The following is an 18,770-nucleotide window of genomic DNA, read 5'->3' on the forward strand; positions in this document are numbered from 1 at the left end:
TTAGTAGAATGAAAAAGTAGGAACATATATTGTGACCCTTATAATAACACTAAAATAATTATATAGAGTACAGCTAAAACACCAATAAATTAAATGTACTTCTCAAACAACCAACTAATCCAACCAAACAAACAAAAAAAAAAAGTAAAATGTTAGATCTAAATCAAACTGGCTGGGTGCAGTAATGCACACCTGTAATCCTAGCAGCTCGGTAGGCTAAAGCAAGTTCAAAACAAACTACAGCAACTTAAAAAGGCTCTAAGCAATTTAGTGAGACCCTATCTCAAAATAAAAAACAAAAAAAAGGTTAGGATGTGGCTCAGTGGTTAGCTGCCCAAGGGTTTAATCCCTGGTACCAAAAAAAAAAAAAAAAAAAAACCACTAATTACATTTAGCTAGGACACAGTGGTATATTCCCGTAATCCCAGTGGCTCAGGAGGCCGAGGCAGGACTGTAACTTCAAAGCCAGCCGCAACAACTTAGAGAGGCCCTAAGCAACTCAGTGAGACCCTGCTCAACATTTTAAAAAAACAATCTGAGAATGTGGCTCAGCAATTGAGCACCTCTGGGTTCAATCCCTAGTGCTGTACCCCCCCAAAGAAATTACATTTAATGGTAAACACTCTAATTAAAAGGTGGAGATAGACTAAAAAATGCTAGCCCTTAATACATACTGTATGTAAGAAACATTTTAAAATAGACACAGAGATGTAATAAGTAAATGAATAGAAAAAGGTACAGAAGTACACTGCAAATAGGGAAGTATAAGGCTGGAGTGGCTACACTCATGTTAGATAAAGTAGACTTTTAACCAAAAAGTGTTACCAGAGATTAAAGAGGGAAATTTCACAATGATAAAATGTTCAGTACTGGGGTGGGGCGAAGCTCAGTGAGTTCTGGCCTAGCATGCCTAAGGCCCTGGTTCTAACCCTGACACCAAAAAATTGTTTGATTAGGAAAACAGTTACAGAACACTAGAATATAAAGCAAAAATTGATAGAATAAATACTGGGTCATAAAACAGGTCTTGATAAAACCAAAAGGACTGAAACTATAAAGAGGATATTTTCTGATCTCAATGGGATTAAAGTAGAAATCAGTACCAATATGATCTTTGAGGTGGGAGGGAGACAAACATTTGCTAACTAGACAACACACTTCTAGCTAATTCATGAGTCAAAGAACTCTAGGAAATCAAAATATTTAAACTTGATGATAAAAATGTTAATGTGGTCAAGATGTAACTTAAGTAGCATTTAATATTAAACTTCGCTTAAATATTTATACTAAAAAATCAACTCAATGATCTAAGGCTTATCTTAGGAAGCTAAAGAAAAAAGAACAAAGTAAATCCAAGCTAAACTAAGAGAGGAATTAATAAAGAATAGAAATCATTGAAATCAAAAACAATTGAGAAAAACTAACAAAGCCAACGTTGGTTCATGGAAAATCAGATGAACAAAGTTAACAGATCCCTAGTGCTGGAAGCATAAGGAAAGAGAGAACCGAAATTACCAGTATCAGGGCTGGGAGATACCTTAGTGATGGAGCACTTGCCTACCATGCGCAAGGTCCTGGGTTCCATCCCAGTGCCGCAAAAACTAACAAACAAGACAAAATTACAAGAATTAGAATGAAAAAGTAGTTTTCGCCACAGTACCTACAGACATAAAAGGACTATTACAAAACTACAAACCTGACAACTTGGGCCACATGAATAAATTCCTTGAAAATGTAACTTTCCTAACCAAAATCTCAATAGCTCTTTATTTAACAAATTATTTATTATAAAAAACCTTCTTAGACTGGGAACAGTGCCACATGCCTCAATCCCACCAACTTGGGAGGCTAGGCAGGAGGATCTCAAGTTTGAGGCAAGCCTTAGCAACTGAGTGAGACCCTGTTTCTCAAAATAAAAAGTAAAAAGGGTTGAGGTGCAGCTCAATGGTAAAGAGCCCTGAGTTCAATCCTTAGCACCTCTACCCTTGCAAAAAAAAAAAAAAAAAAAAAAAATGAAGAAAACTTAAAGCCCAGATGGTTTCACACTTAATTCTACAAATGCAATAATTAAAAAAGGGGACAGTTAGAATTGGGTTGTTAAAAATAGCTTTTAATTGATGGGAATGATGGCTACAAATTCACATTAGGCAGATTATCCAGCAGACTACACATAGGGATTCAGCTCTGATGAACTTCATTTCTTTTTTCCTTTCAAAGGCTTGGCGAATAAAGCTGGGTCAATCTGCTCTTTTGCAAGTCCTCGGACAGAGAAGAGTCTTGCTGCCCGTTCCTGTAGTGTCCCCCCACACTTCAGTCCAAGGGCCATCAGTTCACTCTTCAGTTTTTCCAAACCCAACAACTCTAGTTCTGCAGCAGAGCTGAATGCCAGCAAATCCACAGTTTCCTGACCAAGAACCTGAGGGGAAAAGAAAGAAAATATTTAAATCCAACACCTTCTGAAGGAGTTAACATTTTTCTGTTAACTACACTGTTTTTCAAGTAACTATCATGTAATTTGCCATTATCTTATTACTGAATTTTAATAATCATCTAGATGTTACTCCATGGTTCATTCTTTCTTTTGGCACTGGGAGTCACACAAATCCAATGGCACTTTACCACTGAACTATCTGTAGCCCTTTTTATTTTTTATTTTGAGACAGTCTCTAAGTTGCCAATGCGATTTCCTATCTCAGCCTCCCAAACTGCTGGAATTACAGGTGTGTACCACTGTACCAAGCCTTTATTCATTTTTCTAAAACTTTAGCCAGGATAAAGCTTCTAATGTTATCTGGTTTTGGTGGTGCATGCCTGTAATCCCAGTGACCTGGGAGGCTGAGGCAGAAGGATTAGGAGTTTCAGGTCAGCCTGAGCAACTTAGCAAGACTCTGTCTCAAAATAAATAAAATAAAAAGGTCAGGGGATGTAGCTCAGTGGTAAAGTACCAATAAATAAATAGATAAACACAAAATAAAAAACAAAAAATTCCTAATGTATACATGCAATATGAAAATTAAATGCCTGGGCTGGGGTAGTAGCTCAGTGTCAGAGAGCTTGCCTAGTATGTGTGAGGCACTGGGTTTGATCCTCAGCACCACAAATAAATAAATAAATAAATAAATAAATAAATAAAAGGTATTGTGTTCAGTTACAACTAAAAGAATATAAAAAAAAAAAATTAATGCCTAGGACTAAAGATGTAGCATTCATGAATTCCCAAGTTCAATTCCTAAACAAACCACATGCTTACAACTCTAGAGACAGGATGAGGTCAAATTAAAGCATTAGCATGAAAAACTTCAGTGTCCTCCACAGAAAGGGCAATTTAGCATTTTTGCTTATTTTGGGGGGCAGGGTAAGGGAAGATTCTGATTAGATAAATGACAAGCAGAAGCATTTTCCTCCTATTCTAAAATGCAAACCCACAGAGTAAACATTAAAAGATTTTTGCTGGAAGGTGTTCCATTGAAAATAGAGAATAATAATTAAAAAAAGAAAATAGAGAATAATCATCTATCTATCTCTAAAGTATGGACAATGAAAATAACTTTAAAAAAATTTTTTTGTAGTTGAAGACGGACAGAATGCCTTTATTTTATTTATTAATTTTTATGTGGTGTCGAGGATCAAACCCAGTGCCTCATGCATGGTAGGCCAGTGCTTTGACACTGAGCTACAGCCCTTGCCTGAAAACGACTTTTTAAAAGGCTCAACATGAGACCTATGATTTAATGATAATTTTAAAAGGAATGGAATTTTCTATTAGAAAGATCTTTATGTCCAGCTGACAATTATTGTTCAAATTGTCTCATATGGGAAAGAAAAACTGTATAAGGAGTTTAGTGATAGGAAATATAAGCACATATAAAACTAAAGGGCCATTTATCAAAATGTATCCTAGTTATTATATGTATTAAAAATAGCTAGTTGGAGACGGACATCATTACCTTTAAGTACACAGTATGACTTTACATATGGTACAACTCTACTTCATATACTACCAGAAAAATGAAAAGCTGTGCTCCATTTGTGTACAATGAACCCAAATGCATTCTGCTGCCATGTATAAATAATTAGAACAAATAAAAAAAGATAATAAAGCAAACAAAAAGAATAGCTAGCTGGGCACGGTGGCCCACGCCTACAATCCCAGCAGATCAGGAGGATGAGGCAGAAGGAGTGAGTTCAAAGACAGCCTCCAGCAAAAGTGAGGCCACTAAGCAACTCAGTGAGACCCTGTCTCTAAATAAAATACAAAATAGGACTGGGATATGGCTCAGTGGTCGAGTGCCCCTGAGTTCAATCCCTGGTACCCCAAAAATAATATTTGGTGCACACCTGTAATCCCAGAGACTAGGGAGACTGAGGCAGGAGGATTACAAATTCAAAGCCAACTAGGACAACTTAGCGAGATCCTTTCTCAAAATGAGAGATTAAAAAACAAGTTGGGGATGTGGCTCAGGGGTAGAGCACCTTTGTAGTCAATCCCCAGTACCACAAAAAAAGAGGGGCAGGGGGAGTACCAGTTAAACTACAGTGTTATACATCTAACTTCAGAGATGATAAAATGTGGAAAATGTGCATCTTAAAACTAATGGCACTAAAGACACCATCTAGTGGCAAAATAGTATAAATACTAGAGCTTAAAAGAAAACCAACCAATCCTCTAGTGTGTCAAAGCTCCTCCATCATCTGTACTTCCTAGTATTAAACATGCCTTTTGCTACTCAGCTTATGGGGAAAAAAGCACATTTTCATATTAATGACTTATTATGGAGATTAAATGGATTTGGATCTAGACATTGACTCAAAATAAGTACTTACTGTATTTCCTGACTGGCTTTCCTCCAGTTTGGCAACGGGGACGTTTTCCCTATCCTCTCCAGGAGCTATCTTGGCAGCTATTTCTCCATCAGTGATTTCTTTTGTCCCTTTATTCTTACTCAGTCCAACACCAGCTGCTTCCCTTTCTGTGGGTTCTTGACACTCTGCTTTCTTTATCTCCTTAGTCTCTGTTTCTCTAACTGTCATCCTCTCCCTGTGCTCCTTGGTAGATGTCTCTCCCAGGTCTGCAAATAAGTCTTCTGAAATAAACTTCCCAGGGTCAGTCTCTGGAGTCTGTACTTGTTCTGATAATCCAAGGTCTGTACTCAATTCTTCCTCCCTCTGAGAAGTGTTAGGAAATTTGGCTGCCATCTCAACAGCATCCCTGCCATTTTTTGGAGTGGCGAAGCTCATTCCTGAAGTACTAGGTGCTTCTTCTCTGTCATCATCTGAGCTCTCAGAACTGGATCCCTCAGCAGTCTCTAGTCCTTCCATGTCCAACCTGTCAGAATAAAAAGGTTTTTTATTGTAAATAAAAAAATATTTACAGCTTCTATTTGTGTGTATGTATGTACTTACTGTACTGACAGTCGAACCCAGGGGTGCTTTATCACGAGCTATATAATGGGTCCTCTTTTATTCTGATAGGATCTGGCTAATTTATCGAGGCTAGCCTCGAATTTGTAATCCCCCCGTCTCAGCCTCCCAAGTCACTGGAATTACAGGCTTGTGACACTGCAACAGGCCTATAGCTTCTATTTAAAGAGTTGTGAGATCTCCAAAAAATAGATTATTTGATTACGCTAGCTTGAGATAGAGAATAGGTCAATTTCAGAAAAAAAAAAAAAAAATTCCAGAGCCATAAATAGAAGGGGAAAAAAAATCTGGGGATAAAACCAACCCTACCAAGGATCCAATAGAATCCCATCCCTACCCCATCTCCAGAATCTTGTTTTAAAACTTGTAAAGCTCTTAAAATGAAGCTGATCTTGCTTAAAGCTCTCCTCACATTAATTTGAACTGTTGAAAATTAAATAAAATAATAAAGAAAATCTGTGCTTTATTCTTAATTGCCCTTAACTGGAAAAATCTCCAGACATCTATCAAGTGAAGAATAGATAAATAGGGGACTGGGGATGTGGCTCAAGCGGTAGCGCGCTCGCCTGGCATGCGTGCGGCCCGGGTTCGATCCTCAGCACCACTTACCAACAAAGATGTTGTGTCCGCCGAGAACTAAAAAATAAATATTAAAAAAAAATTCTCTCTCCTCTCTCACTCTCTCTCCTCTCTCACTAAAAAAAAAAAAAAGAATAGATAAATAAATTGTAGCATATCCATGAAATGTGGCAATAAAAAGGAATAACTACTGATACATATAATACCACAGATGATACTTAAACATCTATGTTAAGCCAGGCATGGTGGTGTAAGCCTGCAATACCAGTGATTTGGGAGGCTGAGAAAGGAGGATCACAAGTTCAAAACCAGCCTCAGCAACTTAACGAGGCCCTAAGCATTGTAGTGAGACCCTGTCTCAAAAAAATAAAAAGAGCTGGGCATGTGGCTCAGTGGTTAAGTGCCCCTTGGGGCTTCAATCCAGGTACCAAAAAAGAAAAAAAAAACGACTATATTAAGCAAAAGAAGCCAGGCACTAAAGTGTATGACATTCTGGAAAAGCCTAAACTATAAGAACAAACATTATACTGGTGGTCAGTGGTTGGAGAGTCTATGGGTGGAGGAAGGAAACTAAATGTAGGGGCATCTGGGAATTATTTAGGGTGATGAAAATACTGTTACCTTGATTGGGGTTATGGTTACATGACGATATATTATATACTTTTCAAAATCCACAGAACTGATCCATCAAAACAGACACATTTGCTGTATATGGACTGTACCTCAAAAAACCACAATAAATTTTTTAAAATACAGGTAATGCTACTACTTCTTCTTTTAGGAACATTTAATTCCCATCTCACTAAGAACACACAGAATTCTCAGCTGAACTCAACAGTTCATGACCTGTGGTTAATAATTATCCTTCCGTCCCTAAAGGGGAGACTGACAAGGAAGCAAGATCCATTTGCACTCACCATTTTCTAGAACTTGGCCCAAGGGAACCAAGCTGGCAACCAGAGGGCCAAAAGAACTATCAGAAGAATGGTGGGAAAAAGGGTTGTTATGCTTTTCACCTACAAGTGACAGTAGTCAAGAACTCAATGAGGGCTGGGGATGTGGCTCAAGCGGTAGCGCGCTCGCCTGGCATGCGTGCGGCCCGGGTTCGATCCCCAGCACCACATACCAACAAAGATGTTGTGTCCGCCGAGAACTAGAAAATAAATATTAAAAAAAAAAATTCTCTCTCTCTCTCTCTCTCTCTCCTCTCTCACTCTCTCTTTAAAAAAAAAAAAAAAAAAAAAGAACTCAATGATAACAGTGAAAAAACAGAAAACAAGCAAGTGGAAATACAATTTGACTTTCAGCTGGAATTTTTGAAATCAACTCTTTCAATATCAAAAAGTAATTCAAATAGAAAGTTCTATTTGATGTTTCACTCCAAGGGAAAAAATTATCCTTGAGGTTCTGTTAATGGCACTCAAAGCACAAAGCTTTACTAGTGAGAACAATGTGACAATCACCAAAACCTGAAGACTGAAGCACTCTGGAAAATCTCCAAGCTCCTGTCAAACATTATGTAAAAATGTGCTTCTACTGGATAGATAAGAAGGAAATAAATTATGTCAGTCCTTAAAGATCAATCTGAAATAAAAATGAAAGATACTCACCAAAAGCATTTTCTTTTCTTTGCACTGGCTCCTTGGTCTGTATTTGATTTGTTCGGCCGTTTCCGATTCTCACTGATTTCTGCCGATACCATCTTGCTGGAGGCAGCTTGCATACCTAACCAGAAATTTAATAGTTTCTACTATCAAAGCCAAGTTTAAAGAAATTATATAATCTGGACTGCAAGAGGAGCTGGTATCTAAAATTCTAGGTTTAAATTTCTTAATATACTCCACATCTCATATGGCTAAAATGAGACTAGCTTTAAGTTCACAGAGATTTCAAAGAAATGTTCTGGTTCTGGAACCAGCTTTTTAAAGTACCAATGTCCAATTTGTAACTTCAAGACTGACAGGTTCATAAATAGTCTTCTCCAAATCTAATTACTTATTCTCTTATGTTAATACATTTGTGCTTCCCCTGTTCTATCACAATTTTTGTTTTTTACCATACTGGGGATCACATCCAGGGGTGTTCTGCCACTGAATTACATCTCTAGCCTGTTTTATTTTATTTTGAGACAAGGTCTTGCTAAAACTGCCGAGTTTAGCCTCAACTTGCAATCCTCTGCCTCAGGCTTCTGAGTACCAGGGATTACAGGCATACATCGCCGTGCCCAACCATCACAACCTTTTTTGAAGGGAGAGATATCTTTTTATTCAACTGTACCTACAACAGGTCTAGCACAATGCTTTGGATGTCAAAAAATTAGTGAGAACTATTCTCATTAAAAACCATTTAAAGGGGGCTGGGAATGTGTCTCAGGCGGTAGCGCGCTCGTCTGGCATGCGTGCAGCCCGGGTTCGATCCTCAGCACCACATACAAACAAAGATGTTGTGTCTGCCAATAACTAAAAAATAAATATTAAAATTCTGTCTCTCTCTTTAAAAAAAAAAAAAAAACATTTAAGGGGCTGGGGTTGTGGCTCAGAGATAGAGCGCTCGCCTGGCATGTATGGTATACTGGGTTCAACCCTCAGCACCACATAAAAATAAAATAAAGGTACTGTGTTCACCTATAACTAAAAAATAAATATTAAAAAAAATTAAAATATTGCTAGACACAGTGGCACATGCTGTGATTCCAGCAACTGAAGAGGCTGAGATAGGAGGATCTTAAGTTCAAGGCTAGCCTCAACAACTTAATGAGACCCTGTTTCAAAAATTAAAAATAAAGGACTGGGGTTGTGGCTCAATGGAAGAGTGCTTGCCTCGCACATGTGAGGCACTGGGCTCAATCCTCAGCACCACATAAAAATAAATAAAGTTATTGTGCTCATGTATAACTAAAAGAAAAATATATTAAAAAAATTAAAAATAAAAAGATTGAGGATACAGCTCAGTGATAAGGTACCCCTAGGTTCAATCCCTAGTACCATCCCACCAATTTTTTTTTTTTGAGCTAAAATTGAAAGCAATTACAATGAGGTCTGGACCTCCCAAAGACTAGGCTTATCCCAACACGCAAACATATAAAATGTGTTCTTACCTGGGGCCCATGGAATTCAGGAGTTAAGTATGCTCCATGTGTGTGTATGTGTTTTGTTTGGAGGAGAGTTAAAATACACTGTTTTTAAAGGGAGAGGTTCCAAGGCTTTTAGAAGACTCTCAGAAGGCCAAGACCCTCAAGAGAGCTTAAGAAGACTCTCTGTGTGCAGTGTGGAACACTCTGAAACTGCAGGCTTCCGGGGTGCCATGGACTACACTGAGGAATACTCATTCTCACCTTTAAGGACGGAATCCTCCAGCCGCTCAGCCATCTCATGGCACTGCTGCTGGTAGTCGGGGCTGGTGAAGCAGTGCTTGGGTTCTGCAAGCTTCCGCTGTAGGCGCTCCAAGCGCTTTTGCTCCTTTTCAGCCTCCCGCTCAGCTTGCTGTTTTACCCACTCAGCCATTCTGAGGAAGGGGGAGAAGAGATGTAATTGAATGGACACATTATATATAGTCATGTGTTTCCTTCAATGACAGATTGCAAATATGATGGTGGTCCAGAAAATTGTATTGTGGACCTGAAAATTTCTACTGCCTAATGACACAACAAGCCAGTAACTTTGCAGCACAAAGCATTACATACCTCTCTGTGGTGATGTTGGTGTGAACAAACTGGTGCTGCCAGGTGGGTATAAAGACAGCACATACAATAATGTATACAACATAACCTCTGATGATAAAAAAAATGATTTACTGATTTATGTATTTAATGTACTCTACTATTTATTGTTATTTTATTTTTAGTTCTGGGATTAAACCCAGGGTCTTGCACATGCTAGACAAGTGCTCTACCACCAAGCTAGACCCCAGTACCTACTGTTATTTTAGGGTATATTTCTATTTGTTAAAAAAAAGTTTATTGTAAAACAGTGTGCCATGTTTAGCAAGGAGCAGCCTCAAGTATCTTTTGATTGCATTGAGTGATCAACCTATACCATCTGGGTTTGTCTATGTATACTCTAATGCTTGTACAACAAATTTGTTTAACCAGGCATTTCTCAGAACAAGTTTTCATTGTTAAGCAATGTGTGACTATATTTATATAAATAAAAGGCCGTCCACATGAATCAATAGACTCTTACTCAGATTGTGATATTTCCCCAGAAAAGTGTGCCATACTTATTGCTAGCATACTGTAATGGACTTAAGTAAGCCCCAAAGATAATTATTAAATTATGGAAAAGGTTGAATCAGATAATAACAGAGCATAAATATTTTTTAAATATATATTTTTTAGTTGTTGATGGATCTTTATTTTATTCACCGAAGATCTAACCCAGTGCCTCACACATGAGGCAAGAGCTCTACCACTGAGCTACAACCCCAGCCATGAGAGTGTAAATATTTCTGATATGCATAGCCATATGTGTAATTTGCTAGTGAAAGTATGCTGCTCTCTTTAAAACAAAAGAGGTGTGTGTCTTACGCTTTCTCATGATTGACATCTCGTAGTCTCCTTCCACTAAGATCCCGGCAAGCTTCTCTATTGGTTGTCTTCTCAATCTGAGCACCAAGCGCTCGGAGCATGGATCCAAAACCTGAGTCGATACGTTTGAAGAAAGCAAGTTAAAACATATCCAAAGAAAGTTACAAGTCAAACTTGTGAAAAAGTCTATCACTAAATTAAAAGTGATCTGTCTCTAGTTTCCTTTCTCTTTTTTTTTTTTTTTTAGAAAGTAAACATAAAGGTACTAGCCCAAGCAACAAAGGCAAAAAGATCAATAACTTGGATTTAACTTCAAACCTTTCACATTCTCTAAAATACTGTATTGTATAGTGGAAATTTCAAAGGGCTTTATCCAATGCTAGAGATCCCAAGATACCCAGATTAATAATTCAAGAATTATGTAGTGAGATTTTTGAATGAGTTTAAAAGGAAAGGTAACCTGAAGCTGTCAAATGGTTGATGACATACTTCATTCTTATGGATACAATTTCAAACAGCTGAATGATTACAGTTTTGAAATGTTAATGCTCTGAAAAACCAAACAAATCATTGGAGATTTTGAGAAAACTTAAGAAGTACATGTTTGTTCACCAGGAGAAATACCATATTCTGTTTTCACTCTTCTTTTCTCACAGTATAACCAGATCCTCACCTAATCTACCCCCACAGCAAACAGTTGTTTCTTAAGGCAATTTTATGTCACCCTTCCAACTATAAGGAGACAGTGTCTTGGTAAAATTGGGAGATCTGACTGTTTTAAAGCTCTTTTCTTCAGCAAATGGGAGAGACTAATGGTTATCTTTCTTCATTTAATCTTCTCTAAAGTTTTAGAACCTGAGTTCCTAAGAGCAATCTGGCTGAACATGTGATGTGTACCATACAATTATTTCTTCCTCAAAAAGAACAAAAGAGGAAATACTCAAAATTAGGTAATCAAGGATTTTATAAGGCAAAACAACAGCGGCATACTTCAGAGACCAAGAAGTTTGTTACTCCAAAACAATGCTAAGACTACTGATGTGTGACAACTAAGTAATCAGCATTCATGTCCTACCTCCTTTCCCACCACAAAGTCGTGGTTCCAAGCTATAAACAGCTCCATGCTGCACTGTATCATTGGTGCTAATGAGGGCTCCATTGCATTTCACAAAGAAGTATTCCACTGGAACATCCTAGAGACAAATTTAGGCTTTTTAATACTTTTTCTTACAGGTAGAAACCTGTTATCTTTTTATTACTCCAATAATAAGCACAATATTTGTTGAAATGAAAGTTAAAATTACTAAAAGAAAAAAAGGTTACCTCATTTGAGGCATGCTAGATATTTTTTTCTTACTATTACCTAATCAGGGCTTAGGATGTAACTCAGAGGTAGAATGGTTGGCTAACATGCACAGGCCCTGGGTTTGATCCCCAGCACAGCCCCCCAAAATCCGTGGATTTATTATATCTAATCGTGATATATAAAACCTGTAGTCTTTTTTTGGTAGAAATAAAAAGCTACTCTTCTTCTCCCATAGGTCACCTGAGCCACAGAATACAGGGTTCAGATCCAATAACTCTGAGGTCCTCTGTCCTTTGACATTTTAAAAAATGGGTAAAATCAAGTTAACAACAAGACTGATCCACAAATTGAAAATATAAACCCTGAAAAGTATAGATAGGGATAAGAAGGGGGTGAGTGAGAGACAGGTACTGTTTTTAATAAATCTATATAAGCTTTAACATTTTTAGGACTGCCCGGCAGTCAGTGTTTGTCTCTTCTGCTGATGCCCCCAACTTATAGCCCAAATAAACTCAAACCCACCCTGTATACATCAATCTCACATAATAAATATGTGTATGTATATATGTATATACATATTATATGCTTAAGTGTCTTGAGGCTGCAAAATACTTTTCAAAGTTACATCAAACTAGAAATTATATAGCTGAATCTATAACATCAGAAAAGAAAAAATCTAAAAACCAATTGAAAGGGAAAAATGCATTATCTGTATCTTCCTGAAGCAAAACTACAAACAACTCATTCTAAACCAAATCACAGCCGGGCATGGTGGTACACTTATAATCCTAGTGGCTCAGGAGGCTGAGGCAGAAGGAGCGTGAGTTCAAGGTCAGACTCAGCAATTAGGCTCTAAGAAACTTGGTGAGACCCTGTCTCAAAAGAGAAAATAAAATGAGCTTAAAAAAAAAAAAATCACATAATTATTCTTTTTTTTTTTTTTTTAAAAAAAAACAGCGGCAGGGCAGTGACTGGGAATTTAGCCCAGGGGCAATTTGAGCTACATCCCCAGGCCTTTTTTAATTCTAAGACAAAATTTTGCTAAATTGCTTAGGGCCTCACTAAATTGCTAAGACTGGCTTTGAATTTTCAATCCTCCCATCTTAGCCTAGGAGAAGATGGGATTACAGTAGTGCACCACTGTGCCTGTGCCTGGTTACATATAATTAATTCTAAAGTAACAACTATTCATTCATTCAACAACTATTAATTAACTGCTCATTATCTATTATTATATGTCCACTACCTTTCAGGTGTTGGAATACTATGAAAATAAAAAGTCCTGCCTCGTGGACCTATCGTTTTAGTGGGGAAAGAAAAATAACGAGAAAAAAAAAGTACATATCGTGTCAAGTGATAATAAGCAGGACAAAGGGACAGGCATAATGGCGATCTATTTTATATTGCTAGTCAAGGACATCTATGATCAATGATATTTGAACAGTGAAGTAAAGAAAGTGAGTAAATAAGCCACGAACTTTTCTAGGGGAACAGCACCCCAGACAGAGGCACCAGGCAAATACAAAGAGCTGAAGCTGGGCACAGCACTGTGAAGCACACCTGTAATCCCAGCTACTTAGGAGGCTGAGGTAGGAGGACCACAAGTTCAAAGCCAGTTCAGGCAAGACCTTGTCTCAAAATAAAATTTTAAAGAGATGAGAATTAGCTCAGTGATAGAGTGTTTGACTAGCATTTGCATGGCTCACACAAAGACTTGAAGCAGGAATAAGCTTCACTCTAGGAAAAGCAAAATGGCAAATATGGCCAGAATGAAATAAGCACAAGAATGACAAGGCATTAGAATCTACTGTAAGAACTTAGGGTTTTACAACTATGGCAAAGTTTTGAACAAAGTAGGACGATGATCAAAGTTATGCTTTTAAAGGACCACTCTAGATGTTGAGTTGCAAATAAAGCTACAAAAGCAGATAAATCAGTGAGATATTTCTGTGATGATACAGGTGAGAAATGAAAAGTTACTTGTGCCAATGTGGTGTGGCAGAAGGCAATAAAAATACTGAGGACACGCTGAAGGTAGAGGCAATAAGATTTGCTAATGGTCTGGATAGATAAAGTGAAACCAACAGAACTGGGGAGGAGTTCAAAATTTTGATATCTGTTCTTCTGCTTTGTCCCTGCAGAAGTTGAAGCACCATTTTGTTCCCCAAGGTAAAGGCCATATAAGTAATAAGACATAAGGAGTCCAGAGCCCAGTCAGGTAACAGGGAGCCACCCAAACAGCCTTAACTCCTTACACAAGAAAAAAAAATCTATCTTATTTTAATCTAAGAAATTAAAAGAAATAAAAATTTGACAGGTGGGAGAATAGATTTGCCACTTATCAGGATGGAGAAGGAAGTTTTGGGGGGAAAATTAGTCCCATGTTGTTATGTCTATTAGGCAAATGGAGATGTTAAATAAACTGATGGATATGCAAATCTGAAATTCAGGAGAATGTTGGGACTGGAGATTTACATATGAAAGTTGTCGAATGGGTCAGAGGAAATCTACCAGAAAAAACAAAACCCTGGTAACTCCAAGGTAAGCAGCAAGAGAGGTCAATGAGGGGTTGGGGAGATAACTCAGTTGGTAGAGTGCTTGCCTTACATGCACAAGGCCCTGGGGGGGGGGGTGAAGCAGAAGAGAACTAAAGGTGATGACTAGTTGCTAGGAAAAAAGTGTGGAGAAAATAATGATCAGCTGTGCCAAATGATGCTGATGCTCCAAGTACAATGAAAACTGGAGACTGATTACTGGATGTGGCAACTTAGAAGACAGGGATGAGCATAAAAGTTGTTTGGAGTTAAGGGGAACAAAAGCCTAACGAAAACTCAAGAATTTTACCTTCAAGAATTTTTTTCTGTAAAGAAAATCAGAGACTGAGGATGTCATTTCCCTAGCATGGACCAAGTCCTGGATTCCACCTCCAGCACCAAAAAAGAAAAGAAAAACAAAAACAGAGAAAATGGAAGTGATAGCTGAAGGGATGTGAGCTCATATTTACACATTGGTAAAAATGAGCAGTAAAAAGGAAAAACATGGAAATGCAGAGGAGAGAACTAATGCTAAAAAAAAAAAAATCTGAGGGGACAGATTTTGTGCAGAATAGAAGATAATTATGAATTATTTGTGAAATAATGAGGACAAATCACTCATAGCAATAGAAGAAAATGCTGAACATATGGCAGGTAGGTAAAGGAACTGGTATGAGAATTAGGAAATTCTCTTCTCTTCTTACTATCTCAATGAACGGAAAGTTGGGGCCTCAAAGAGGAAGTATTGAAAATTTAGAGAAGAAATTAAAGAGGACCAATAAAAGTGAGAGTGATGAAATTAACCAGGGCTTCCTCACCCTGTTCATACCATGGTATATATAAAAAATATTTGTGACATGTGGGGAAACAAGCAAAGCCCAGATTCTGTCCAGCTGCTCAAGGGACTACACAGTTCAGGATGCTAAGCAGTACTGGAAGTCCACTTTGGATTAGGAAAATATAGCTGCCAAGCAGTACTGGGTGCAAATTGAGTAAAACGTATTTGTGAGATTACATTTTTCCCTACCACAGCACTGCCCAGATGTCTGGGCAGAATAAATAGACAGCTGGAGTTAAGTAGTTTGACATTTGTTTTCCCAACTAAAAATGATGTCCTAGAAGAGAAGCAAAAGAGCTAAGGCTATCTACAATGATGTGATTAACTTAAGATCATTCTTAAGACTGTTGTAAAGTTAAATATGTAATGCATCTCATATTTGTTTTAATGTTTATTTTTTAAAAAGCCACTTTAATTTCTTGTAGTATTTTATCTAATGGGTATGGTATTTCTTATATTTTAAATAACTGAAAGACATTAATGTAAAGGCAGAAACTTCATTTCCAAACAGAACTACTCATTAAACAAGAAAACTAACCAAAACTGAATCTTCTATTTGTTAAGATTCTTGTCAAGTAAGTCTCTCTAGAAAAAAAAACAACAAAAAAAATTGGAGTTAACTGATTAACTATCTGTGTATTATGAAGCACACTTCAAGGGTCATCAGGGACAAACCTGTAGTTCAATCAAGTAAAATTTATTGACTCACTGTAATAAAGGGGGATTGCACACCAGAAGAATCACAGAATATCTCACCAATAAAAGAAAAATAGGATCTGGGGCAAGAGTGAAGTTAGGTGGAATTTAAATGAAGCAGTGTTTTGACAGGCTTAAAATAATCAGTTCTGTGTATAAAAGGGCCAACATCAGGTCTGAACTGTGAAACATACCCAGGTTCCTCTTTCCTCTATTTAAGATAGATATGGAATGCTGTATCCAGAAGCTCCTAATCAGAAGCTCTGCACCTGGTATGGAAATCAAGAGTACTTCTCTGTATCAAAGAGACTTAGACCATCAAGGCAAGAGTAGAATATTTCATTATCACTGATATAATTTTAAAAGTGGAGTTTTTAAATCCATCTATGATTTATTTGACTAAGTTTTCCCAGTGTTTAAGACAAGATTTTTAAGGAGGTGTTTATAAAATTTTACCATTGTAGCATGTCTTTGGGAAAAACACTGTTTTCTATTAACTTTGCAAATGGCTTTATCTGTGTCTGTTATGCCTGATGAAAACAGGACAGATTTTAATTTTCTCAGTGAGAACTAACACTAACTTTCTAATTTCAGAACACTTTTTTTTTTTAAAGAGAGAGTGAGAGAGGAGAGAGAGAGAGATAATTTTTCTAATATTTATTTTTTAGTTCTGGGCGGACACAACATCTTTGTTGGTATGTGGTGCTGAGGATCGAACCCGGGCCGCACGCACACCAGGCGAGCGTGCTACCGCTTAAGCCACATCCCCAGCCCATATTTCAGAACACTTTTGTTTTTAAAAGCATAGGCGTGGGTCAGGCATGATGGTGCATACCTATAATCCCAGTGACTGAAGCAGGAGGATCAAAAGTTCAAGGTAAACTTCTACAAATTAGCAAGACCTGGTCTTGGAATTTAAAAAACAAATAAATAGAGACAGGGGACATAACTCAGTGGCAAAGTGCCCTTGGGTTCAATTCCCAATACTACCACCTAAAAAAGCATAGATGTGAACCTGAACTATTTTTGTTTCAATATCTCATCAAACACCCTTTTATAAGTTGTTTCTATTCAGATTTGCTATAGTGATGTTTGTGAAATAACTGTCAGAATTCATTTCTATTTCTTGCTACTTATTTTAAAATTCTTATTCCCATCACTCTTGAGAGTTACGATCCTATTTTTTTCTGGTTCCACTTTGGATCAACTGTTAGTAAGATTTGGAAACTTCATACCAGTTATTTTCAAGTATACTAAAAGCCAACTATTTTGCAAAATTGTTTTCCCATTCAGATGGTCCAAAACAGTTCTGCTGTTTTTAGACTAGACTGCAATACAGAAAGAAAGCAGGAAGCTGGAAAACCACATTATTTGCAAACACACATTGCTTCTCCATGGAACAAGACCTAGTGTTTTAAAGATTTGGTTTGCAGTGTTAACATTTGTTAAGCTTATAAGTAATGGAAAAAACAGCATGGATTAGGTGTATAAACAGAATTCTAGATTAAGTGCCAAAATTTTAAAATTAGGTTCAAGAGGATTACTAATTTTCTTAGATAAATGAACATGTTTATTATCTCACAGTTGATAAACATTTGCTTACTTTGGAATCAAGTAAAAGAATACAGGTATACAGGTAACCTTACAAGTCCTTGATGGGTATTCATAAATATGCATGGACAAAAAAAAACATTAAATTACTGACGAAAGCATCTAAATAATAAGACCAAGAATCCATGCCCTCAACAGTACAGTGTATAAGTGGGTGGCCCCGCCCAGCCACTGGAGGAATCCAGTGACTAGATGAACTCACTCTGCTCCCCAATGGTCTTTTGACCTGGGTTTGGCTAGGACATATTTCTCTAAGAACTCAACAGGGTTTTGTGGTTAGTAGATACAATGCACGTCCCTATGAATATAAGGACATGAGCCTTAAAGGTCACCTGGTCCAATTTCCTAATTTACAGATAAAGAAACCGAACCAAAGTGTAAATCAGGGCATTTTTTCTTTTCTCTTTCTATGGGGAGGCAAAGCAACCACCTTCAAAACACAATCTCAGTATTAGTTTGATGCACCTTAAAACTGGAGAACTCAGTCTCAAACCCCAGAGAATAAGACCCTCCCGAGACAGACCCTGTTCGCACCCAGCTCAGCCCCTAGGCTGCCTTTCCCCTACTTTCCAGGAACCGCGATCCTCACCTGATCTTGGCAGTGTCGGTGGATAAAATCCCGTACGGAACACCGGTCCGAGGCACACCGCACCGCCTTGCACCCGGAGCCGGGGCCGCGAATCCACGCCAGCACCACATTCCCCGCCATTTTCCCTAGTCCCGGAACCTCCAGACGCCCTGAAATACTAGGCGCCACAACCATACGGTCGCATCTTGATGATGCTAGGCCTCGCCTTCCAGCGCCCCGCCCTGCACGTTTCCACTCGCCCCGCCCTTCCCCAGGGGCAAGTCACGTGGCCTGGGCGGCCGTGCCGAACGGGTGGGGGGAGGGGAACAGGAAGAGCCTGACTGAGGCCGATAAGCTGGCAGAGCGCGAGGGCGAGGCGTTGCTAGGAGTGGTTGCTAAGGCGGGGCTCGAGGGACTGGCTATAAAAGGCTGGCGCTAGGTTAGGTTTCCAGCGTTCTGGCTGTGAGCGATAAGACTGTAACTAAGCACCGCCCTGTGCCGCGGGCTTTGGCCCTTTTCCTTACATCTGTGTAGTTATTTTTGGGTCGCGGAGAATTGTGGCCTGAGACTGCACTGCTCCCTGGAGGTGTGAGGAGAGAAGCTGCAGTCCGGAAGCTGGTTGGGGGGGGCTGCTTCCTTCTCCTGGGGGAGCCCCCCCAGCTCGAGGGACGAGGGAAACAGAGGTCCCCGAA

The 18,770-nt window shown here is 38.4% G+C and overlaps 1 protein-coding gene across 1 annotated transcript; it reads right to left on the minus strand.

Annotated features, from left to right (window-relative positions):
• Window positions 1-2,089: 2,089 nt before the first annotated feature.
• On the minus strand, window positions 2,090-18,307 carry Sde2 (spliceosome associated SDE2). The gene is made up of 7 exons (XM_005326537.5): window positions 18,100-18,307; window positions 11,601-11,718; window positions 10,526-10,637; window positions 9,335-9,504; window positions 7,611-7,725; window positions 4,825-5,326; window positions 2,090-2,416 (listed from the first exon to the last, which is right to left on the minus strand). Exons 1-7 carry the CDS (start codon window positions 18,271-18,273, stop codon window positions 2,195-2,197), a joined length of 1,413 nt encoding a protein of 470 aa, XP_005326594.2. The 5' UTR covers window positions 18,274-18,307; the 3' UTR covers window positions 2,090-2,194.
• Between the last annotated feature and the right edge of the window lie 463 nt (window positions 18,308-18,770).

The sequence above is a fragment of the Ictidomys tridecemlineatus genome, chromosome 10 (assembly GCF_052094955.1).
Source record: "Ictidomys tridecemlineatus isolate mIctTri1 chromosome 10, mIctTri1.hap1, whole genome shotgun sequence".
Classification (NCBI taxonomy): Eukaryota; Metazoa; Chordata; class Mammalia; order Rodentia; family Sciuridae; genus Ictidomys; species Ictidomys tridecemlineatus.

Bases quoted from the DNA above. Each gene is read 5' to 3' on its own strand.
- Sde2 (XM_005326537.5), bottom strand. From the start codon at position 18,273: ATGGTTGTGGCGCCTAGTATTTCAGGGCGTCTGGAGGTTCCGGGACTA. The intron at 11,719-18,099 runs GTGAGGATCGCG...ATTTGTCTCTAG, and splicing joins ACCGACACTGCCAAGATCAG to GATGTTCCAGTGGAATACTT. The intron at 7,726-9,334 runs GTGAGAATGAGT...ATTTCTGGTTAG, and splicing joins GGAGGATTCCGTCCTTAAAG to GTATGCAAGCTGCCTCCAGC.